This window comes from Styela clava, chromosome 7 (genome assembly GCF_964204865.1).
Source record: "Styela clava chromosome 7, kaStyClav1.hap1.2, whole genome shotgun sequence".
Classification (NCBI taxonomy): Eukaryota; Metazoa; Chordata; class Ascidiacea; order Stolidobranchia; family Styelidae; genus Styela; species Styela clava.
In genome coordinates this window covers 8,935,585-8,961,701 of record NC_135256.1, presented here as the reverse complement: position 1 = coordinate 8,961,701, position 26,117 = coordinate 8,935,585, and the positions used below count along the sequence as shown (strand labels likewise).

Below are 26,117 nucleotides of genomic sequence, written 5' to 3'. Positions count from 1 at the left end.
ATTTTGCAATACTTTTTGAATCTGACTACCAAATGCCATGATCAATTGTTATGTACATATGCTCTATTTAGGGCTGGGCAATATAATACATACTTACACAAGAGGATATTTTTGTTTGAAATTTGTATAAAAATACAAATAGAGCATTATTAGTGATTCGCGGTGATTTCTGGCCAATACAATTTTCAAATTATCGGTTACAAACAAAGTCAGATAATCATACTCTCAGTCTCAATGAATCTGTAGTTTCAAAATCACCTACGATAATGCTCAAAATACCTTTTCTGCTTTACAACAATACAAAAAATGTTGGCTATTCTCTGCGTAACTTCACAAGCATGCACATAGCTAATAGATGATATATATAAAATATTAACAAATTTGCAAATGCGGGTACATCAGAACACAGATGATGTGATGTACTCTCATTTCTGGCAACATTTTAATCTCAATTTGTATGTCACAACACAGCCCATGCTATTCTTTGACATAACAAATAAGAGACATATAAACAACATGCACAAATATTGACGCTATAAGTTTGGATAATAGTTAAGCGATGTAAACAGCAGCAATGAAACAAAACCCGAGGTAGAAGATTTTGTTGACACATTCTGTACAAACATGCTGATAAAAGAGAAAACGAGAATTTCGCTAACAATCAGTCCTCTTTCTTCGTAGCAGCGGCAATCAATGCAGCTCCTTTTCCACTACCGTCGAAAGAAAGTGCAAATTTCACACCAATACCACGTCCTTCAGTCAAGGTATCCACTTTACGTTTGAGATTTTTGGCAAAAGTTGGATGCTTTTTGTATACAGTTCCGTCGACTCCTACGGTTATGTTTATTTCGTTTTTCTCTGGATAATTAGATTTAATTTTACGAGCTACAGCGGCAATTCCGGCAGCGCAGAGATAAGCCGCTCTTGTGGAAACTGCCTCGCAAATGTACTCTACTATCTCACAATCCTCTCTTATGGCTCCAAGGTCCAAATTATACAAAATATTTTGTAAAGCATGAAATCCATTAGGTGCGTTGCGTTCAATCTGTGATACGATTACACTTTCGAATTTACCTCTGGTGTAAAGTTCTTCTGAGCCGATTCCGTCGAATAAAACTCTGTCTTCGGTGAGTTGACAAAGAGCCAAACGGACTATCTCTCCCATATACATGCCGCTAATCATTTTCTCATACAACTGCTGTCCAGGGTTAATAGACGCCTCGTCAACAAGTTTATCGTAGCTATTTCTGATATCATTTAAGGAACCATCGTTTCCAAATGCTCCCCATTCCATGTTAATGCACATATCACCTTCCTCGCCTTCAATAGTTCCTATATTTGTCATTTTTTCCATGTAGCAACAATTGCTCCCAGTGCCAATGATAAGTCCAATGGAACAATCATTTTCTTCATACGCACAACTCATCATGGTGCCAACTGTATCATTCACGACTGCGCAAATTTGTACGTCTATGTCTCCCCGTCTATCGATAGCTTCCCGTAAGAGGGTGACAACGTCGTTGCCCACGACACCTTCACAACTAAATCCTTTAGTCCAAGTAAGTAGCTTTGCCTTATCTAATCCATCTTGCTCACATGGAAAAGAAAACGTGAAGCCGACTGGCAAATTTCTATCGTGCATATCTAGACGTTGTAGGAACTTTGCCATGCACAATGCGATATGATCGAATAGTTTTTCACCGGTCCCAGTCATTATACTTGATGGCATTTTATATATCTGGCTGTCCATTTCAGGTCGCTCTCCCGCACTCAATCTAACCAGAAGAACACGAAAGTTTGTGCCGCCAAGGTCTAGTGCTAAAAATGCACCACTCTCGCTACCATCAGCTAGTGACTGCACGAATGTCGGCAACATTCGAAGAGTACTATTCTTGTTAGTTGCTTTATTCAAGCCTTTCATCATTTCATTTTCCATTTTCTGTGTTACCAATTCTAACTTTGCATCAGACAAATAAAAGTCTTTCATAGCATCCGCCAGAAAGTATAAAATAGAAGGTGTTCGAACAAGCGTTGCACGCCTTTCCAACCTTGGTCGCGGTTTTGCTACATCCGCCATAGTTTTTTATGGATTACTACAGCAGCTACTATCGATGTTTTGCTACAACTGTAATTTCAGTCGTTTCAGAACTACTACCAACGTTGCATGCTGCAAACATTTAAACCGTCAAAAATAATGTATATATAGCGACCGATAATGCAGCAGTCCTGTCGATCGGTATTCGAAGCGCTGCGAGTGAAGGCAACGAGAGATGTAAAGGAAACAAGGACGGTTGAGTGAGTGTCGAAAACATTCTCGTATTGCTTCACGCGCCAGTGACTATTCGATCAAGCTCTGCGACTGTTCATTTCGTTAGCGAATCGCGATAAACAAATCCTCACACACACGGCTTGAGTGGACTTATTTATTTGTTCCGCTGATATTTCATGTGAATTCAACGGCATGGTATTTTCAATATTTGATGCATGTGACGTTCAGCACTTAGTTGTAGTGTTTGATATTCACCCTCCTCTCCAGATATTTCATAACGAGCCTAACCTAAGTCCTATGAAATGTCGTAGACGTAGACGATATTAAAACGACATAATCATCATATTCTGCTTTCTCCCGAGTTACATGCCTGACGTCACGTACAAGTAGCCGATCCGTTGTTTTTAATGGTATCACAAAAATTCCAGTCGATTTAACGTGGGGCGGTCACGAGTTGCTTAGTTCGTTGTTTGAATACTACAAACAACACTGTAAAAGCCCCATTATTTTATGACGTATTTATGCGTAATGTGTTTTTCAATGTAGTCACTTCATATAGCTTTTCGAGGTGGTCAATAAACATTTAGGTTGGCTACACAGCAAAATGAACAAGAGGCTTTTTATCTGCGTTATTTGGTATTTTGTTGCTGAAATTCATGGATCTGATCCAGATTATGTCTACCTAGTACCTTCTAAGGGTAAGTTGAAATCCATTATATTTCATACTTCCTTTGGTGAATGTGATTTTGATGCTTGAATACGTGGGAAAGAGTATAGTTTATGCTGATCGACTAGTTCTTTTTATGCGTGCCAATACTACTATTTCGTAGTTATTAATATGCCTTGTGATATATTTGTAAACAGAATGGGAAAGTTGTCCAGAAGGCGATTCTATACCGTGTGGAGAAGTTGTCAATACAAACAATACAGTGTTAAGATATGAAAGATTAAATTCAACGGTTTCCTCGAAACCAGTTCCTAGCGAGGTAAGTGAAAGTGTCATGAAGTCTACTGAGAACGGTAGGCTATTGGACACGAAATGTTTATATGGATCGTTCTGTTATCAAGTTACGTTGTTGTTGTTGTTCTTGTTGGTATTTTTATTCTCACGGTTATGAAAAAATCGCTGGAAACTACTGGACCACTTGCTTTGAAATTTTCAGTGGTTGGAAATCGTATTTTTTGCCAGAAGGTCTTTACTTTTATCTATTTCAAAAATTTCTGTGGGCTCCATGAGATTCGTTTTTTGTGTACGGTGACGTCATAAAAATTGCGCACTTCATGGCGGTTTCGCTGTCGCGGTTGTCGTGAATACTACTATTAAGTTAATTATAATATTACCCTACCGGTTGTCTACTGTGAGAGATAGAAAACCGGTACCCGTACTACATCATTCTGGTCCGCGTGTCCATATATTTGAGCATTGCTCACTTGTTTATTTATATTATTATTTATAGTGGCCTTCCAAACATTACATTTGTTAAACAGTATTCTCATCAACGTACGTACGGGAAAAATCTTATAATGAGACATTATTTTAAAAAAATAATAAAAAAGATTTTCGTGGAGTAAATGAAAATTGTAAACCAGTGTGTACATAATCACCATAAACCGGTATTAAAATTGATATCGCTCGACAGTAGGATGAATTAGTAATGAAATCGCTTGAATAGGGTTGGATCACAAGTGATATATTATTGTTCTAGGACTGTCGTTGGATAATTCAGGCACCATCTGGAACAAAAGTTTTTCTGGAAACAACTTGCTATCATCATTATCACATCAATTATACAGATGAATATCGAACATGTACAAGTATCTTGATAGACCATCCAAACTGGACTGAAACAAAGCTGTGTGGGAACGGTTATCTTGTCCAAGGGCTTGTTCAGAGCAATCTAGCCAATTTTACAGTTTATTACAAAGATGGAATGCCGAGAGATTTAGGTTTTACTGTAAAAATAACATTCATTGGCGAAGAGCTTCCAACAGCGACACCGAGTGTCATATCCACATCTCAACCTGAATCAACGACAAGCAATGTAGAGTCGAACAAAATTAACCTTATATTTCTACTTTTGGGGCTTTTTGTAACTTTTAGCTTACATGTTTATGCATAGACTAGAAACAGTCATCCAGTGGGCAGGCCTCATACACCGGCAGTGTGAGTATTTTAATTACTTGACAAGCTGCCTGTTTTTTAAGTATACGAAAAGTGTTGCACTGATGTTGGCCAGACGCCCAGAATATTTCTTAATCAACTCGTTGTCTTTCAAAGCTATTCTCGATATATGCTTTAAAACAGAGTAAAATACTCTATTGTGTTTTTGTTATCATCACCTAAATGAAACCAATGCGGAATATTTGTGACAAAGAAAGACACCACGACATACTGAGTATACTGTATATATTTTTAATGAGGATATAAAAATCAGCTTTCATATCTCACTCTTTGATCTGGTATTTAACATTGAATATACATGTGTGTTATATCTTATTAGTAAATGTTCTCTTCATTTATGCGATGTAGGAGGTTTAGTAATTGTTCGCCCGTTGAGTTTCTGGACTGGACGATAGTTATGGCGGAGCAAAATTGTTCCTTCTTTGTTTTCATAAAACTTGGTTGTTAGAATGGCTGCCTGTAACAATAGAAGATGCGAGAACTGTAAATTTTACCAATAATTTGATCTCAATTTACGTAAAATTTTAAACGTTCAACATAATTTCACCATTGTAATATTCATCAAAATATTACGTTGATTGGCGTCGTATTGCCTCCATACATCCAATCGTTGGATTAGAGTGTCTGCTTTGTATTGACACCCGTAATTTGGACAGACTGTATTTACAAACTTATGTTTCCTATACATTTTAACAGGTTTTATTTTATTCATAGCTCACTGTCTAAACACCCTATATTGATTAGTACTGTGTAAAAATTTTATGAAAGATATTACCGAGAATGTTATATTTGCAAGGAAATGTTGTTTGATTTAGTTTATACGCTTTTATATATATTTGCTCTTTTAATGAAATAAACCCCATACGAGATGCCAAATTACGTCAATGTGAATATAATATACAAATACTTGTCTTATGTGAATCTGAATCGGCTCCTTGAAAACTGTCCAAGTCACTGATTCGTAGCAAGGGGGCGTCGTCAAAGAACCGGCATAACGATAGTAGACTTCTAGGTTTTCAGGAAGCAGAGACGCAAGGGAGAATGTTGGCTCAATGCGTACTTGATCATCCGCATCTCGGGCACCATTCAAAGCATGATGTAATAAATTCTCAAATGCTGGATTTGTGTGCAGATTGTTGGTCTAAAAAGTGTACACGCACGCCAAGATATAATTTGAGATAGCAAATTTCAGTCAATGTTTTGAATAAAATAGAATCGCATGCATCAATTGTTCCCAAATCATTATATTACCTTATCAAATTATACACTGATCCAAATTTATACAATGCTCCTTGGAATGAATTCACTATAACTCAGAACACAACTATATATAATGAACTTACATCAATAAACCAAGCAAAAACGGCAAGTCCATCTGGTTTGTCAGCCGCTGCAGCGACCGATCCATATTTCTTATTGAAATGTACGGCATGCATTTCACCAAAAAATCGTCTGCCATCGAGAAGGTGCTCAGAACCCGTCGCAAATGCGTTTTCAGCCCAGTGGAAATGATATTGTTCAAGAACAGCCGTGAAGGGAAGCAAACTCGGATCATTAATTTCATAAGTTCCTTTGAAGTCACCAACAACCACTAAACAAAGTTTGAGCATAATTTACTTGCATGGACACAGCTTCCGCCAATTACAGACAATCTGTTTTGCAGGGGTGCAATTATTTGAAATGGAGGAAGAAGAATGATGGAGAAACATGTTTTATGCTTAGAATATAGTTATAACAGGACTTACGCGTGTGCCCATTATCCGCGATGTCCATAAATGTTGGTAGTTTTGAGAACATTGAACGATCAACCATTCCAAGATTTGGATCTGTCTGTGCTAAATCCGTCCTCACATTGATGGGTGATTGTTTTTTTCCGTCACAATCTTTAAATTCACGACCCCAATTGATAGGTCCTGTGAACAAAATCAAGAAAAATGTAGATTATTTTTTAAAAATTATCTCGTACCTCAACACTGAAACGGGCTCTTTAACAATATTCAAAATAGGTTAAATAACGTATCAATTGCCCAACACGATAGATGAATCTTTCATTTTCAAGTTGGTCAGTCTATAGTATATTATACTCTATATATATACTTAGGAAGGCCTTAAGTTGTCGATTATTAACACAATTTCGATTACTCCAGTAAATAGTTATGATTTGTTTATAGAATAGTTATTTAGAATAAAGTACCAATAAAATAAATAAACTACAATATCATTCTCAAAACATATAAAAATTGTTCTGGGGTTTATACAAACATTTTGCATCACTCCGATACACAATTTCGGGTATAAATGAATCTATCGTAGCACAAACTCACCATGCTCTAAGTAATCCCACGTTGATGCTGCACCAAGACCTAAATTTAATTTCAATAATTTAACATGGAAACGAGTAATTAAACAAGAATCGAGTATATCCTGTTATTTTAGTATCTTTTAATTATCACGAGAACGTAATAACTTCGTCTCAACAGTGATCATAAGTCGACAATTGAACTAGTATTTTTTATTCTTATTTAACAAATAAGAATTATTCTAATTTTCATATTTCGAATTTTTATTACAAACAACTTACCCCAAAACAGCGCCGTAGTGATAACTGAAATCTGGTTTATCATTTTGACAATGAGTTTTTTGAACTTTTATAAAAATAAAAACAATAAATTAGCCAAAAATAACTAATATTCGATAGGAATTACTAATAAATATTCACATAAGTTATATTGGAGTTTCATAGTTTGTTAAAAAAAATCGGTACTTTTTGTAAAATTTATATAGTTCCGATTTGTATATTTTATTCATGGTTTGTATCGGATCTCACTATTGTATGGATTACTTGCTATGTCTCTTCTAACAATAAATTCAACAGCTTTTACTTGAGAAAGCTCGACCCAAAACTGAATTTTTCACTAAAGATCTGAAGACTGCTTTAACTTATATTATCCAGTTGTTGAATAAGTGCCATCTTCTTCTTAAAAAAGTTTTCTTGTTTCACTTTAACCCAAGACAGTTACCCTCAAAGAGACATCATAGTATATTCTCGAGCAGAAAGTCGATATTTTATATATATACATGTTCTTGCATATGCAGGGCCACATGAATTGCGCAAAACAAGACTCAAATGAGTGCATGTTTGTCGTTAGCTCACGCTTTTAAAGATCCGACTGCATTTCCTGCTGTCAAAAGGTTCATGCGATCAAACATTTAGCTGTCTGACTGTCAGCCGCTTTGATTTGCGATCCTAAAAAGCATTCGAAGCTTGACATGTCTTCCTCATTTCTGTGCAACTAATGCAAAGTGCTTTCCTGGCACTTACGTGGGATGAGCATTTTACATGAAACCAATTACATATACGTGGATAACTACGAAAATGTTGAGGTCCATTTCTGTTGTATCTCCGCTCGTCAAAATGTTCACCATGTCATGGGTGTCAAATCCGCGGAAGGTTTCTTGTGACCCTCGTTGTTTTCCCCACTGTGTCGTACTAGTGCAGCAAGACGTATGGCCTGTCTCGCAGCGGCGCCGGTGGAAATAAATTTAAATATGACGATATGTGTTTATGCCAGATGGAGGAGATTGCAATATATACATGACTGAATTGATTGATCTTCAGACTAGTAGGCTACAGAATTGAAGTACTTGTCTCCGAGAGCTGGACTTTTACAAAAGTTACATGGTTAACGATAAGTTTACTGCTAAAAATGACAAATCGAAGAATCGTACTTGACTAACAAACGAAAATATTACTACGCAATTACGTTGCGCATTATCAGAAATGCGAGTGATATAGAAATGTTGCGTAAATGTTTTCTGGCATTATCAGAAGAGATATTATTAATTTGAACCCATTCATCATAAACTCTATATAAATAGTAATTCATACTGTGTGACGAGGTATTTGATTTGCGGCCCGTGGCACAAAATCTGTGACCTAAGATGACATTTCGGTTGGATATGACTGCTCTACAAGACAAGTGAAAAGTGATTTCACTGGAACAGGGTTTTAGGACACTCAACTCTTACAACCTAATACACAAAAATTTCTCAAAAATTCATGAAACTTTGCTTCTTCTTTTACATATGTATATAATGCACTGGGAGAAAACTATTATATTCTGAACTCGGAATCCGAAAGAATATTTGATGAATCAAAATGAAGCCTAAATGCGACATTAAAGTTTGATCCGCACAAAAATGTAAAAAATTTCCACGCCAAATATCAGCCAGAAATATTGTTGGAAGGAAGCGGCAGTTGTGCTCCTCTGAAGCATCATTTCAGGATTCGAAATTGATTTTTGTGTGTCTGTATCAGAAAGGAAGTGGCAGCTGTGCTCATCTAAAGCATCATTTCTGGATTCGAAATTGAAATCTGTGAGTTTGTACCATTATACTCTTTATACAAAGAATATTTATACGTCTAGCTGAAATGCATTTTATAAATGAATTATGAGCTTCAAGTGCGCACCGGCACATCTGTAAACGTTACATCGTTGTTGTCAGACTTTATCGGATCGGCAATTTTAACGTTAGCACAAAGTTAAGTCCTCGCCACTGATGCCAATTTTGTTCGATCAAGGTATCGCTAAAGAAAACTACTAAGTACTACTATTAGTACTAATATTACAATTTTCTGATACAGAGTAGATATACTGCGAGATTGCTTACGATGTTCGAAGTCTTCCGGTCAATTATTCAAGTTAAGACGTCCAATATGTTATGGCCATTAAAGCCTATTTAATGTGATGCATTCCACGACCTTGTAAGCATACTGATTGACTAAAAACACACCTTAACAAGATGGATTCTTTCGTTGCCTCAGAATACCCAGAGGATGAATTCACTGAACTAAAAGTGTGATATTTCAGATATTATCATGTAGTTTCATCTTATTTAGAAAACGAATTATATTATAAAATATTTTTGCTTCGTTTTAAAAAAGAATATCTCTCTGGTTTACTTTAGAAAAAAATGAAACAGTTTATCGGAAAAAATTAATCATTGAAATCCAAGAACATTCAATAAAACACATGGATAATGATAACGATACGTCGTTAATATGTTATATGTCGAGTTTATACTGTGCTCCATATCTTGCTTTCTTAAAAATTCTCTGGCTTCTGTCAATTTTATTGATGACAAAATGAAACAAATATTCATTAGAAATTGTTTGAAAGTGTTGACATAAAGTGAAAAGACTGTAATATCTTTCCAAAGGAAAGTAAAAACATTAAAGAAAGTCTTCAAATCATTAGAAAAATATTTCGATGAATAGCAGCGATGGTGTGGACAATAAATATAACGTCACCAATGAAATATGTTGTGTACTTTGAATTTGGTGCAAAGTTTATTTATTCCAATTATCAAAAGCTATCGTAGGAGTGCTTTCAGTTCTTCTTTTAATTTATCGACGATGGGCTGATAATGATTTTCGATGCAATCTCGTGTGTGACGAACTACTTGTTGTGGCGTATGTCCCAGAACACTGAAAATAGGTAATCGATATTAGTATAATTTGAATATCGAGTTTGTTAGTTTCCTTCTTCAAACAAGTTATAATGTTCAAGTATTCCCCACTAAACAGCCATGAGCTCGAGAGAGGCGATCGTCGATCGGGGAGTATTACAATTGGCGTTCTCAAAATTGTTTTGAAATTGAATTGAAACTTTGAAGTGAATTCTATGCATTGCAATGTTTTTACTGTTTTCCATGAAGTTACTATATGTGGTGAGCCAATCCAAAGCATACTTATTCTATGTTTCTGAATTACTTCTAAGTTAAACCGTGATTCACAACTATACCTAGCACAGTTTCGAAAATAAGCTTTCCCGTTATCACATTGATAAATAGTTGGAAGACAAAGTCGGTTGTTTTCTGATTTTTTCATTTTCGATGACTTCAGGTGAATACGAACAACGTATTGATGACTCATCTCCTATAAAAAGGCGTTCGTAAATATAGTGCAGGTACAGTATATTACCTTATTGATACCAGATCATGAGGGGATGTTATCACAACTTCTATCGAGGCTATAGTCTAGTCTAGAGTAGACTAGAGTCTAGACAAGCAACGAATGGTACGTGATAAAGAAGCGGAATCGATTCGATTAAGGATTTGCTGCCCAAATGAATTTCACTGTGTTTGACTGTGACATTTGTTGTTTTGTGTATAAAATAGTCAAAATGGCAACCAGTGGGAAAGGCTCTTGGTAACGGTAGCTAAAATGTTATAAAACATCTATAACAATCAAAGTTAGTGACGAAAGAAGTTTATCAAGCAACTGCCATTGGAATTCGTTCATGTAACTGTAACGCCATGGTTACTTTCTTATATAAATTTATTACATGAAGCAAATATTGTTATAAAGCTTGTAATTTGTATTATATCTTGATTTGTGCATGTTTTCGTTATAGTTATGTACATATGTGTTACACTGATTATATTCTACAAACTATGAAAATATAAACAAACCGTATGCTGCGTGACATCGCACCAGCAAAGACCATGCGATGGGAATCTGTGCGCAACAGACCGTTTTACGTCATCATATTTGAGAGATCTCCACTCTTGTATCAGATCTAACCGCTCGTGAACTTCTGACCTCGATGTTACCACGGGAATGAATGCCAACCACCACATATAGTTTGGAACGGGTGGATTAAAACTGTCAAACACTTGAGCAATCTGAAGCAGTAAGTGATCCATCTGCCATACAAATACACAGCCAATATGTTGTTTTTAAGTCAGTATAAAAAAAATTATCTACTTGAATTCTCATAATAGGAGCAGAAGACTAAACTAATTTATTAACGTTCATCATATTCGGACTGTTTGTGACATTTATCTATTTGACATGTGCTAACCCAGATTCTGAAAACCTTTTTATTATGAGTCTTCTGGAAAATTGACTGATCGATATATAATCGAGTGGTAAAATTATTTATGAGCTCAAAATGCTGTCTTACCTGTCGCAGAGATAGCTTCAAAGCAATAACCCGCCCTTCGTCATTTACTCCAAGATAAACGTCACCTCCACTCCCCGTGTTAAGGAAAGCGCACAGACAACGAGACACAGCTTGTCGGGTACGAGGGAGTTTTGTTTGATTCGTCTGCTTTTTGTTGAATGATTTCGGATTCGATATATCAGCATGAGAAATCAGTCTATGCCCCTGGAATATTAACTTCCAGCAGGCACAGTGATTTATAGATATATGCTATTGGCATATGACATTATCGCAATTTAATTCGCATATATTATGCTGGCATTAAAATCCATATGAAATTTAGCTTTACAAACCATATATCAAGGAACATCTACATAGTATGGACTGGGCATTGATAAAGTTATGTGCATTGTATATCTCAATAATATAGGCCTTTGAAATTATGAAAATGCAAAGCTAAGTTGAGATAGATCTCCACGTCCACATTATTGTAATTTTTATTATATACCAATAAACTAATCATGTTTTATTTTAACTACTTCTGGGATCCTACCTTGAATTCGTGTGTTGAATCTTCGTCAAACTTCAGTTTAGAACCATACATGAAATAATGACGATGTTCTTCCATTTTGCTGGACATTCTGCTGCTCGCGCCACCAAATGATGTACAGCGGATAAATCGCCCAATTCTTTAATATCCAGCACCGCCCTCTAACGCACGTTAAGATTAATATCGAAACTTGTGAACTGTATTTACTCAAGACTATTAATTCTCTTTCATAGACTTGTTACAAGTAGAGTCAAGAGCCACCGAATGGAAGTGGGTGAGTTGAATCCGTAACTAACTAGTATGACCGATTGCCACCCTGTTTTGCAACATGTCTAAGAATGAAAGAATATGGGTGAAGTATGAAGACATGTTGCAAAACTGGGTGGCAATCGGTCATACTAGTTCGTTACGGATTCGACTCACCCGTGCTCATTCACGGAGTTACCAAACATAGTCTCCGACGTGAATTGCTACCGTGGTGAACTTGATTTGACAGGAAAACATGCGAAAGACCAATGGCTAACATTGTACAGATATCTGTCATTGAAGTATTCAATGGCGCCAAAAAGTTTTCAAATTAGCGTTGAGTGCTAGCAGAACCGACATTTCACCTAAAATCTTCCTGTTCAATTTTATCCATATATTCCGTCAAACGTAACATATGATCAAATTTAAAATATCAAATATTAAAACAGTGTTACTATAACTTTTATTGAAATAAAACAGCAAAAGTTTGGGTGACTCGGAAAAAATTTGGAAAAATAAAGTGATGGCCTTCTAGCGGAATCATGCATATAGTTAATCAATACTGAAATTACACTAAATTGAAGGGTATATGTGTGCTTAATATTCTCTATAAACTCTTCGAAATGCCACAAATATTAACGACTTGCCCATACACGCCTTCTCAAGCTGTAGTTCAATGCGTCCGCAAACGTGGTTTGCGTACAGGAAGACGCAACCGATTGCGTGAACCACCCTGCGACGAAACCACCGTGCAAAAATTAAAACACGGCCGATTAAATGAGTTCGTATAACTTTGAAATACGCTATCCCTTTAACCTCAAAAACAAAGTATGCTAATTTGAATTAATTAACCGAACAGTTTTAAAAGTAATAATGCCCTTTTTATGAAAAAAAATTTAATACAAAAACTCAAAATCCATAATATGACGTATTAACTGATTAGTTATTACGTCATTGTATCAGAGGGGTTTTACAATTAGCATATCCTAGGCTAGGGTGTTTCATCGTCTAAATCCGTAGGTTGCCATCGATCTAAGTATATTTTTCATCGTAACGCACTTGTTTTGTCGAAGGCTGCCCTTGATCCACATGTTTTTGGATTGTATTAGGCTCGTGAACTTCTTTTTCTTATTTACTCAAAATGTCTCTCTGATATCTCGGATAAACATTGCTGTTAAAATCTTATGACTTTGGTGTAGGGACAAACTTGGCGATAAATGTACGCGATAAAAGGGAAAGGCAATGCAAAGATTTTTACTTACAATTTTGAAATTATTACTCCGGCTGCAGCTGCCAGAACGAAACGTTTTGGCGTGGTTTTACGGCGTTGCAGGGGGTATTTCAATGATAAAAAATAGGTTTTAAAACAAGTCCTAACCGCTACCGCCAAAAAACTTTCGACTTAAAATCACATCGAGCCCACAAATCACATGGAGCTCACAAGAATAAAATAATAATCGACACATTTCTCTGTTCTTTTCATTTAAAACAGGAATATATACTGCAGTTATCGTGAACAGCTATAATCGGTCGATTTGAATCATTCACACGTCTGGGTTTTAGATCTAAGTTTGTGTAGGACAATCAGATCCACAAATTTGGCTCTAGTCAACTTTTGTCACAATCTACTTCTGTGCGACTGGATTGAAGCTTGGTCCTTTGTGGTAAATATAATAAAATGCTCAGAATATCTTTATGAACTCATCTTTTTTCCACCAAATTTCTTCTCCATTCATTTTGTTGTGCAGGCAATACCGATTTGTTTATTATTAAATTTAAAATCTTATTCTATGTGCCTGATATCGGTGCCCTTTTTATGCTATTTCTCGCTGGAATTTTTATTTGTAGTGTCCTTCATATGAGCCATATAGTGCTTATGGTATTATGGGGTCATCATTTTCATAATTTGACATGTATGACAAATATGCTAGGATCACCAGGCTTGTCCATAGAAATGGGATTCACAAGAGAATCCCATGGGACAGCACACATTTGCATTTCCCATGAGACACGGGGGACACGAAAATCGTATGATTTTCGGGAAAATGACAGTAAAACATTTCGTTATGGATTTCGTGTCCATATATTCAAGCATAGCTCTCTTGTTAGTTATAAGGAGCAAAATATATTCAGCATTAACAATATACTTAGTGAAGCTGATGGCCACATGTATAATAGTTATGAATATAAAATTAACAAAGTCCGTACATTTTGTTGTTTTGCATGTCTATTCGTACATGTAGTCATATTTATTGAATTTTATTCCAATAGGAATCCCATAGTATAGACAGGCATAATTGCTATGGGATGGGAATGGGACAGAAAAATATGTCCCATGGACAAGCCTGAGGGTCACAATCAAATTTGCTAACTTGTTTAAAATAATACTTTACGGATTGAAATACGATAAAATGGATAGAATAATTAAGGTAAAATACACGTTCAATAATTTAGAAAAACAATTTATGCATCCGCTTCAAGCGAACCTAAATAGGAAAGCTTGAGATCCCTTATCAGTCTTAAATATGTAGCATTGGTAATGTATTTGTTTTACTCGTGACACGCGAATGTTTCGCGAATTAGAATGCACTGAGTCACAACTACAGTGATGAACACTGCCTCTTTGCAGTCGAGGTAACATAATAGTGAAAAACAAACGCGGGTCCTAAACGCTACTGGAAATGATGTCATATTCAATTGCCGGAAATTATGCGTTTTGACTGCGAGTACAATCACTTCACACAGACAGAGATTGGCAGATAATACAGACCGTTATCATAGCACATGGTTAATATCGTAATTTGGATCAGGTCTATACGAGAGCATGTGCTAGCAAAGGCGTATTTGACTAGTGGTGGCGTATACGTTTTTGTGCATTAGAGGAAGCTATATTTAGAAGACTTAAAATTCTATGGGAAATTTCGTTAACTAAGAATCCATCGATGAACGCCCAGTAATGGCTTGGAAAGAAATGACGCATAATACGTAATGGATAGCGTCACATGCCGTTTTCTCAACCGAGCATTATACTTTTTGCTATTGAACGAGCTCCAAGAATCGGAGATGGATAACATGTGGATTAAAATATTACTGCAGTGTCTTTTTTTGAAGAGTCTTATGTATACGGCTGTAACAAATTCGAATGGAAAACGTAAGTTGGATGGAATCAAGATTTTGCTATATCGTTTCGAAAAACCACATTTTTAAAATAAACAATGATTTATAAACATGAAAGGTAGCAAAATAATGATGAAACTTCAAAGTTTGGGATGAAAAACTAGAATCAATCTTGGTTGAAAAATCAATATTATTATTTCGCTGTCTATTCAAATATGGTAAAATGACGAATGCTATTCGATAATTAATTAGATATATAGAATACAGAGTGATTCTTTAATAATGATATATTTTTTTAAAAACCGTATCCATTTTATTGCTAAATTTTCGAATCCGTATCTTAAGGAAAAATGTAACCGGTCTATGAAAGAAAAAATCAATAAATTTTCGTTTCTTGAGTTTGTAATTGCTCACAATAAAACACAGATTTGAAACCAATTTTCAAACTAAATAGCAGAAGCCTTCATTTATGTATTTCTCACAGATGGTGTTATGATGAGAATGTCAAATTTACAGCCTATCAATTTCACAAAAGTAAATGGAACTTATACAAATGAAACTGAAATTGAAGGAAGAATATCAATCTCAGGATCAACTTGGCAAAATGAACGTAGGTTGATTCTTAACAACTTTTAATGACAAAGACGAATATTTTCGTATTTCCATTTTGATGTTTCAATAAATTTCTATCGAATGTCTCACATACAAGGATTCTGAATTAAAGCTGGAATATGTGACAATTAAGGACACAAATAATGACATTTAATTGTCGAAAAACTTGATCTGTCTTGTATGAAACCATCTTTTCCAACGAATTTGTTTGGAAAAATAAAAATCGTGTTCATATTTTCTAATATATTTTTGTCTGGATAAGTAAGCACTCTAAGTAAGGGGGTCGCTGTGTTTTATATCCAAAATTTTCACTGTTCGGCATATCGTCTACCCAATTTTCTTATCCTGTCATGAGAATAATACTTGTTTCCGCGGGCAGGCTCATTGGTTGGAATAGGATTTGAACCCTAGAATTTCAACTGCGATGCCGACCGAGTTAAGTTCAACATTCGAATCCACTAGGTAATCGCGTCCACAAATAAATAGGGATACCATATCGTCACGCTAATAACCAAATTGCGTAAGTCATTTTTAGCACTTCCTAATGATATTGTTATGCCATTGAGAGTCAACAATTTGCCATGGTTCAATTTTTTGATCGTAGCCGGATTTAAGTTAAATTGTATGACGCTGTTAAGTGACGTCATAAAGGCGCACTGTGACTTAGGCAGAAATGTGTCTATGACTTGGGGACATACGCAATTTTGCAACTTTACTATATGCACCAGTCCTGAAAACTAAACATTTCAAAAACGAATGTAATTCTCAGTATCTACAATGTCTAATCCCCAAAATAGCTAATCCGTTTCAATTACATTTTTTTTTATGTTTAAACATATATATTTCATCAATATAACACGTTCTGCACACCCACCGAAATAAGACTAAGATTAAATATAAAGAATAAAACAGCAATGCACCCAATATAAAAGCCAACCAAGGTGAATTGGACTCGGACAGTGAATATCACAAGTGCACGTCTTCCTATACTGTAGTATAAACTCAAATTAATACGCACTAAGCTAGAATCCGAAATGCAAAAACTCGAAAATACGTCGCCGAGGTTATTTTGCCTTTGTGACGTCACAATAGTCCTGCGGTAACAAGGATAATTCATTATGACCAAACAATTGCACAAATGTACATGTTATCTCCATTTTTATGGGTTTCGGAATTCTTAAAATAAAATCTGAGTTAACGGACAGGTGCGCAGCATTACATAAATACCTATTTTATAAAATCTCAAAATCGCCAAAAATGGCTTACGCAATTCGGTTATTAGCGTGACGATATAATGTTTAACATAATAGACATGGTGCACACATACAAAAAGGTTACAGATTGTGTTTGGCTTTTATTTATAGCAAAATGCGGAATAAGATACACAAGTTCAGTTGATCACTCACCTCGAATCGTTGGGGGTTCAGATTCTCTGAGAGGAGACTGGCCTTGGATGGCCATGATATTGAGATATTACAAAAGTTATAATAATGATGCAGGTGCAAATAGGTTTGCGTTTGTATGCGGAGGGAGTCTGATAAAAAAGCAATGGGTTCTTACCGCAGCACATTGCTTTTCCAAGTAAGTATTTGCGGATTCCTTTTTTGTTATGTACTCTTCTATTTTCACATTTTCTCTTCTTTTACTTTGTCTGTTCTTTTCTCCCCATTTTCAATTATTGGGCTTTTCTTTTGTTTAAATATATACAATACTTCCCCCCATTAAATTATGTTCACATTTGCCACAGTAATCCGATTTCATACACACACGTCGCTCTTGGCGCTCATCAAAAAGACCTGAAGGACGATTCGGTCAAAAGATTTGCAATTGCGAGATATACTTGCCATCACTGTAAGTTTGGTTTGCATAATTCTGTATTTTGTTACAAGATATTGTTTATTGTTTCGGGGTATTTTTCCAGTATTTATTGGTTCGTCAAATGCGTTTGTTGACGATGTATGTTTAATCAAACTGGCGGGAGAAGTAGAATACACGAACTATATCAGACCAGTATGCTTTCCAACTATCGATCAAAATGTCATAAACGGTGAAACGTGCCGAATTGCCGGATGGGGAGAAACGCAAGGTTAGTGGTAGAACGTTGAATTTGAACATTCAAGCCACATAGTATATATTAAATTTACCAATTTTTTCGTAGTATACAACTACAAACTACCTTCAAGAGTTCGATTTATTTTTATTTTACAATTTTCATCAGAAACAAAAAATTTGGAAGTTTATTTTGCCAAAAAAATTATTTAAAAATCTCGGTGCTTTTACATATTTTACACACATGTTAGTCATTAATTTATTTCCTCATTTATGCAGAAATGTGACATTTGGAAATGACTTTATATTAGATCATGTGTATTTCAGTTTCTCATCAACCTCTCAAACAACTGATGGTACAATATTACTTTATAGAGGCGAGGGATGTAAATGGTTAAAATAATTGTGGTTGCATAACAAACTATCTATAATAATATACTCATGCTTAATATATCACAGATTGTCATTCTAGGTTTAGTTATCCAAAATTCATATTCTGGAAAAAAGGGTTAAAATGTCTAAAATGGAAATTCGTAATTGCTCATTTTTTTGTAAGACTAGGTATATGAATTTTTGTCAGAAAATAGAATTCAAAAGAATATAAATCTCTGAACAAATAACACTCGAATAATTTACTGAAGTCGCTGGGGCGAAAAACTGAAGAAAAGAATTATATAGCCTATATATATTTCGTTAAAATAAATCATTAAATTGAAACAAATCAAGATGTCAATATGAAATTCTAACCAAGGAGGGGTAGGGTATGGGTAGTAGTGTGAAGCTATGTTTGATCGGCCTGATTTAGTGGAGTATATCGTTATTATTGGTTTAATAAGTTCGTTTTAATGTCATTCCACCCCGATTTAAACTACACTACTCGCAACTTTAATTTTTAATTTAGAATATTTGCTCAGCTGGTAATAGTGACCAATTTGCAAAATGTAGATCAGTGAGTGATTTACTTACCTCTGAAACACGGGGTCGCGTCCGCACTGATACATTTAACAATTTATTATTTCAGGAACCAGTAGCAATAGAGTGTTACAAAATGCAGCTATTCTCATACTCAAAAAATCAGCTTGTGAAACTTGGTACAAGCAAGTCGGAGTAATATTACCACAAAATCATTTCTGTGCTGGGTACGTTGGAAATTTCAAATTAGATTGTTTGGCTAGGTTTCCTACCGACATAATCCGACCCCATCTAATTCTTAGATTATTAATGGAACCAAAGGATCCCTCAATAATCACTGCAAATACATAGAATCGGTGTTGGAAACGTTTAAATGTATTTTTTTGCCATTCGTCAAGTCGCCTGTTCATGTTGACTTTTTTAAATTTATGACGTGACAGACTTGAAAATGGTGGAGTTGATTCATGCCAAGGTGACAGTGGAGGTCCTTTAACTTGTATCAGACAAAAAATCACCGTCATGTTTGGAATCACAAGCTTTGGTATAGGTTGTGCACTCAAGCACAGGCCCGGAGTTTACGTCGATGTTTCAAACTACATGGGATGGATTCAAACTCAAATATCGAAGTATACAGGTAAGCAAGTTTTAGCTGGAAATGAGTTTTTTGTTCGCGACTGCTTGAATAACCAAGGATAATATCTTTTAAAGGGAAAGAGAGCTGTTTTTTACAATCGGATATATTTGCTTGCTCTTCAGTTATACAACGCAGCGGAACAAAGTTAAGAACTCCTATATCAGACAGTCAAACATGGATGTATCCACCAAATACGGTAATGATATAATCCAATTATTGTAATGACAACACTTTTGAAAAATATTTAGTCTTATGGTGCAACTTGGTGTTTTTTCAAGCAATATTTGGATATATATATCAGCTTTTCATATTACTGAAATAACGTTTTGTTCAGATTCGTGCTTGTATTTACTGGTTCGTTTTGGGTTCAATGTACAAAAGGTGGGCTTACTCATAGCAGGTTACGTGCTAGTTTAGTACGAATGAAGTCTTTCTTGGACGTATAAGTCTAATCGAGAGCAGAACGTCATAAAACGTAACACAATAACTCAAAATTATTTGTCATATTTGTTTTATGAGTTAATATTTATTCAATTTGCAAATACCTCACTTCTGGAATTTCCAAAGTTAGTTTTTGTGTAGTTATGGCGTATTATAAAGGATATACGTAATAATTTTATTTATAAAAGGACTGTACATGGAATATTGCTGCCCCAAAAGGTTATTTCGTCAAAATAGAATTTGAATGCTTTTTTCACGTTGAAATAAACCCGTTGAACACTCAAGAATGTTACGACTACATGTTGATTACATCAGCCGAGGCAGGTCAGTATGATATTATTATTGGTATATTTTTAAATACATATTCGAAGATTTCTACATATCGTTTTATATTTTGCATTGTTCAGTTAAATCATACCGATTATCAAACTGTTTCACGAAAATTCCGAACGCGTGAGGATTAGTTCTAGTTAGGCTCACTCATTCAAGTTGTTGAAGTCTCAAGTAAAACTGAAAGTTAAGTCGATATGATAAAATCAATAGAATTAATCATCTAGAATCCGTGAAACTATATGTTGTAATAACGTGGAATGATGCTTTAAAGTTAATGTTCTTAGGTTAAAAATTGGCCAATTTATGTAATATTTCTAGGAAGGGACATTACCCACTTTACAAACACTCACATTAGTAAATGAATAAGTATTTGTAGAACTTGAGTGGATCTCTGTTTATCCGTTATATTTTTCTTCATTTCCGTGCCTTTTCGTACCATCTCTACTAAGTGGATTTTACAATGTTCACTAACAATTTCCTGTCACTGTTATAGCTTTCGGGTGTCCGCAATAACGTATGTGCAACCATGATTCATGTTTATAACATTTAATGCTGTGATGTAACTAAATATTGACACTACATGTGTAATACTTAACATTTTACAAAATCATCAATTAACACGCGTTATAAATTAAATAGCTCATCCTCATGTATTATGCTATTGCCTTACGATTCATCGTTTCATACGGTCATTTAAGGACGTTGCATTTCTAGTTCCATAACCAAATATAGCTCGATTAAATTTTATAGTACTTCTGCTCATGGCGTGCATAAAGTTTTTTAATTTTTCAAACATCGTAACTCGCTTTCTACTAAAAATATCCCCACTACGCTGTTCATGTGGTATTTTCACCGATCAAGCCTAAGTACAAGTATGACAAAGACCATGCTCTTGGACATAGATATCACGTGGTAGTGTGAGGTATTATTTCGACAACCACTGGAATCATGGCCAATAGACCTTCAGCCTTTATATTACAATTTGGTATATTAAGTGAGTCATTTGTAATACTTGTATGATGTACCGACTTTTGTTGCCGATACCGATACCAGCTAAAAACGCCGATACCGATATACCGATACCACAAAAATACCGATATTCAGTTACTATATAATTATTACTTAATTTAGGTGTGCTGATGTGTAGGGCTAAAACAATGATATTTAAGCGTTGTTCATAGTACACACACTATTTCAGATCGAAAAAAGAGATATAACACATAATATGAAATTGATGTTTGGTATCCAGAGGCTTTAACTGATTAAGATGCATTGTACAGTGCCACTAGTAATTTCGGTGTTCAATTAGAAAGCCGGGACTTTCCAATTCCGGGAAGCCGGGATGTACAATTCGAATTTAATGTTAATATCGCGACCTTCGAATATCGTTATTCGTGTTTAAAAGTATATCGAAGATCGCACACACATTCTAGCGCCGCCGTCCTACGTTCAAATTAAAAGCATTTTACAAATATTTTATTTTGTGGTTAATCGTAATCGTCGACGCAATAAATCAAAGCCAACATGAAAGAATATCAATCAGCACCGATAATAAGAAGGCCTACCTATAACCGTCGAGGATGTTTTTTTTTCTTTTCTATTTTATAATATTTTACAATTGCTATCATATATTTTGAGAAAGTCTATAGGGCTCTAGCTGGTCATGTCAATATATCTATAATGAAATTGTGTAGTTAACAAAATTAAAAATAATACCTGCGTAGAGGGAAAATTGGGTCGGAACTTAGTTTATAGATGTCGACGGACTAAATGACACTCGTACTTAACGACAAACACTCAGAATTTATAGCCGTGCCCAAAGGCCGTTAAAAAGGACTCCAATTCCACTGTATGATTTAAAACTGGGCGCCTAGTTGCTTTTTGTTATGTGTTGTGTTGATATTTTTCTTCATAAATACTATGTAATATTAAAAACGTCAATATAAAAATTTGACAGCAAAAACAGCCAAATTAGTTGAGCTAGTTTGGCTGATAAATAGCTGAAAACAGGTGAATCCTATTCCCTCGCGGGGGTGGGGACATGTATGGCTCATAGCTCACGATCTCTTCATACAAAAAATAAATTAAAAAGTAGTATTTCAACTAGGCTTGCACGTAATTTACGGAATTACGTAATTATTTGGAGTTACGGAAGGGAAGTTACGAATTACGTAAAGTCGTAATTATTGCCTTGAAACGAGCTTTCTTCAAAGCAGTCAATTTAGTCGATTGCGAAAAATGAAAGCTCAACAAGTAGAAGAAGTTAGAGTTCCGGTATTCGCAGCCGTTGTTTTCTTTCTTTTCTCTCTCTTGTTACGTAGGTGAAGGAACGCGTGACGCGTTGCCATTTACTAACCTATTATCAACTTATCTGGCATGGCCAATGTAAATTATTAACGTAGTTAAGGGGGAAGAACTGAGTAGGGCTGTTTGACGCCAACACACCTGGTCTTAACTTCTCCCGCAACTTAACCGTAAGGGATTGCGTTGAGACCGATTGACGCCAACACACCTGGTTTCAACTTCTCTCGCATCTTATCTAGCATGGCCATGGCCAATGTACATAATAACCGTAGATAGGGGGAAGAATTGTGTTAAGACCGATGGACGCTAACACGCTCGGTTTCAACTTCTTCGGGTGAAATGACTAATGAACGCATGAGATCAATCTATCAAACATTTGTATCCATTTTACTTTTATTTATTATTTACTTGTTCCAGTTTTCCGTTACTTATGGTATATATGTTCCGTTTCTATTTTATAGTCACGCGTTTAAATAGTGGGAATTCCCCACCAAGTGTGGATTAGCAATGCTTAACCATTCTTTATTGTTAATATCAACACTTGATATACGAACATGGAATATCATACTGTTTTTGGCTGTTTTATTTCAGACTTGGGGTATAAACAGGAAAATATCCATAACCTTTCAACACGACGATCTTGTGAAATTTAACGAAGAGCTTTCGCGACGAATTGGAACCAAATAAGCGAAAAGAGCGATTGATCACTCGCGCCAATACCTCGCAGTGATAATTGATCGCCCTTATCAAATAGCAATATGACGACAGAAGAGAGATTGCGTAATGAACCAACGCAACTTCGTCTTCTCGGCATCGGTAAAGCGATTGAGACGGCAGAGAAACAACAAAACGACGGATTCCTCGCGGACCGCTAAAAATTTAACTGCTATCAAATATGAGCCAGTGTGTTTATTCTGTGCGAGATCCATTTTCTATTACAAAATCTTGATGTTCTGTTAACGGTTTTATCGTTATATATCAGGTCGGACTTGGCCTTGCTCATGATGTTTTTCACAATTCCTCTCAATATTTCGGCCATATATGATCAACTGTCTTACCAAATGCGGCAACTTATTTTGATTTATCGTCGACTTGAATACCACCGGCACTCGACCAAATTTGTGTCAAACTTGGTCGATAGGATCGCCGACTTGAGTTAGCAAATAAATGTCGTGAGTGTAAAATAAATGTCACAAAATGCATTGTGTTGCGATATAACTTTGTATTTTCGGAGAAGGCATATCATATAAGTTCGGTATTTAATATACGCAAATAAATAATATTTGATCTAAATTTATCGCAAATAATGTTATAAACATTCAGTCCGCGAAATGATTAAATGTAAAATGAAGCATGGTAATCGGAATATCGTCAATAAGTCGACATCAATAATTATTATTATAAAATGCTAACAAGGCAGTAATGTCGGATAATGCAGAAGACGCTGCAAAAACAAGTCTTCGTCGCGAGGAAATCGCAAGCATAATCAAACGAGAGAATACGCTCGTCGTTGGTTAATAAATTAGATACCCGTAATTTTTATTCAGTACTAAGGTGGTTTTAAAAAACTATCGTTTTCATATATATCCGTATACCAGTGTCGGTAATGATAAAATAAAATTGATCGCATAAAAATGGGACGGTTAATTTGCGAAGGTGATAAAGGAAAACCAAAGCTAACACAAAGATAAAAATAAGAATAATATTAATTTGAATTCACTACTTGATATTTGTCTTTAACATCTGCCGCCGGCGTGTAGTACTGCCAAGAATATGAAAACCCAACTTCAATGTCCCATTCGGAAAAGAAGTGGATTCAATTGGTTGTTATGATAGGTTTAAATGCGTGGAAAAATATCGCAATTACGGGGTCATTACGTAATTGATTTTGCCGTAATTACGGAATTGATTTTTGTCAATTACGTGCAAGCCTAATTTCAACTTATCTTTTAAAACATTCTGGATCAAATCAAAAAAGTAAATATATCGGAAATATCGGCTTTAATCTAGCCGATACCGATACATGGCCGAAACCTAAAAAATGGCCGATATATATTACCGATAAATATCTCTAGTAATACTGCCAAAATATCATATTATTTGTATAAAACGATTTCGTGATAAATTACTCCACCAAGTTAAATGTATTGAATATATATAAAAGTATATATGTGTTTGTTTTACTTACACTGGCATTGTGAACCGATTATTGATAGGTGTTATTGAAACTTAAAACCTTGCGGACACACAAAATACGCCACTATTAACATTCATACTGAATAGATATAATTAATTAAGAGTGCTATATACAAAGTAGCGTTCGAAAAAATATTCTTTAACAAGCTTATAACTCTCCATCAGCATATAATCCATCACTGTGTAAGTAACTTAAACTTCGAATATTTCCTATTTCTAGATATGACATCTATATATTGCGGCAGCTCCCTGCTGAGCCCAATAACCATTAGGAGCAATCGAGCCAAGGTTACATTTAAGTCTGACTCGTCAGTTCAATCATCGGGCTTTGTTTTGAAAATTGTTTTTGTCAAGGATCCTAATCACTACATCTCAACAACACCAAAACAGACATTACCTCAAGCCACAGTTGGTCCAAAAAATGGCGTCGATGAAATTGAGAATCCCTGCGACACGAAACCGGCGAAAAATACAACTTCTGGTCCCTGCTTATCTTCAAACAGTACACAAACAACAACCTCGGCTGGTCTAGTGACTTTAAAACCAGACCTTGATGGTGAAAATGAATACGTCACCAAATCAGGTATGAGACAAGCACCTTGCAAAGAGCAGGACTGTCCAACGGCAGATGCCAGGAGCTTTACTATGCAGTTGTCCAGTTGGATATATTTTACAACTTATTTTATAGCTACTGCAATATATTAAAACCATATAAAATTACTAATTCCACTTTTTAAACGCACTTTTTAAAATGCACAATATTACGAACGAACCGAATACTACATGGTATAAAGATCGTGTACTCTTACTATACGATTCGTGAAATGATGACAAAGAACGTAGTCTAGCAGAAATTGGGAACTATAATTTTGCTGATATGTTGATCAGCTTTTGCACAAATACAGTCGATTGCTATTTATATATATATATTGAGAGGAAATGATCAAAAGATGATATGTGAATGTCTCCGACAAGTACGGCCTATTCTGAATGCATATTGCGCCAATTAGTGATGAAAAAGCCGATCGAGCCGAAAAATATAAGAAAGCAAAAGCAAAATATAGCAAAAGCAAATATAAGGAAAATAAAATAGAAAAGCAAAATATGAGAAAAAACTTTAGAAGAAGATCACACGTCTTGACATTGCAAATTCTAGTATATGTATCATTTGTATTCTGCGAATTCTAGAATCAAAATTCTACAAAATCAAGTCCTTATGGGAGCATAGAGTTGGTATATTCAAAATTTAAGTGAAAGGGTTGGTGTGAAATGTCCTGGCCGGAGACTAATATTGAATTAGTAATACCTTCAAGAATCAAGAAGAC

The 26,117-nt window shown here is 35.3% G+C and overlaps 4 protein-coding genes and 1 pseudogene across 5 annotated transcripts; 2 read left to right on the top strand and 3 right to left on the bottom strand.

Annotated features, from left to right (window-relative positions):
* Positions 1-422: 422 nt before the first annotated feature.
* Positions 423-2,438, bottom strand: LOC120329043 (hexokinase-2 pseudogene; annotated as a pseudogene).
* Positions 2,439-2,707: 269 nt separating this feature from the next.
* On the top strand, positions 2,708-5,363 carry LOC120329089 (uncharacterized). Its single transcript, XM_039395709.2, has 3 exons — positions 2,708-2,967; positions 3,134-3,255; positions 3,976-5,363. The coding sequence occupies exons 1-3, from the start codon at positions 2,874-2,876 to the stop codon at positions 4,387-4,389; spliced, it is 630 nt and encodes a 209-aa protein (XP_039251643.2). The 5' UTR covers positions 2,708-2,873; the 3' UTR covers positions 4,390-5,363.
* On the bottom strand, positions 4,660-7,918 carry LOC120329067 (carbonic anhydrase 2-like). Of its 2 annotated transcripts, XM_078114468.1 has the most exons (7): positions 7,334-7,918; positions 7,033-7,096; positions 6,776-6,814; positions 6,197-6,364; positions 5,795-6,042; positions 5,359-5,592; positions 4,660-4,908 (listed from the first exon to the last, which is right to left on the bottom strand). In XM_078114468.1, the coding sequence occupies exons 2-7, from the start codon at positions 7,073-7,075 to the stop codon at positions 4,783-4,785; spliced, it is 858 nt and encodes a 285-aa protein (XP_077970594.1). In that variant the 5' UTR covers positions 7,076-7,096; positions 7,334-7,918; the 3' UTR covers positions 4,660-4,782. The 2 variants fall into 2 exon arrangements, with proteins under 2 accessions (XP_077970594.1, XP_077970593.1); XM_078114467.1 differs by having other exon boundaries at positions 7,033-7,917.
* Positions 7,919-9,512: 1,594 nt separating this feature from the next.
* Positions 9,513-12,085, bottom strand: LOC120329081 (schlafen-like protein 2). The gene is made up of 5 exons (XM_039395698.2): positions 11,952-12,085; positions 11,420-11,623; positions 10,926-11,159; positions 10,256-10,389; positions 9,513-9,939 (listed from the first exon to the last, which is right to left on the bottom strand). The coding sequence occupies exons 1-5, from the start codon at positions 12,036-12,038 to the stop codon at positions 9,825-9,827; spliced, it is 774 nt and encodes a 257-aa protein (XP_039251632.2). The 5' UTR covers positions 12,039-12,085; the 3' UTR covers positions 9,513-9,824.
* A 2,761-nt stretch (positions 12,086-14,846) lies between these two features.
* On the top strand, positions 14,847-25,719 carry LOC120329038 (CUB and peptidase domain-containing protein 1-like). The gene is made up of 10 exons (XM_039395647.2): positions 14,847-15,345; positions 15,796-15,921; positions 17,288-17,504; positions 17,671-17,774; positions 17,845-18,009; positions 18,994-19,111; positions 19,325-19,518; positions 19,593-19,714; positions 20,148-20,283; positions 25,013-25,719. The coding sequence occupies exons 1-10, from the start codon at positions 15,183-15,185 to the stop codon at positions 25,495-25,497; spliced, it is 1,830 nt and encodes a 609-aa protein (XP_039251581.2). The 5' UTR covers positions 14,847-15,182; the 3' UTR covers positions 25,498-25,719.
* The last annotated feature ends 398 nt before the right edge of the window (positions 25,720-26,117 follow it).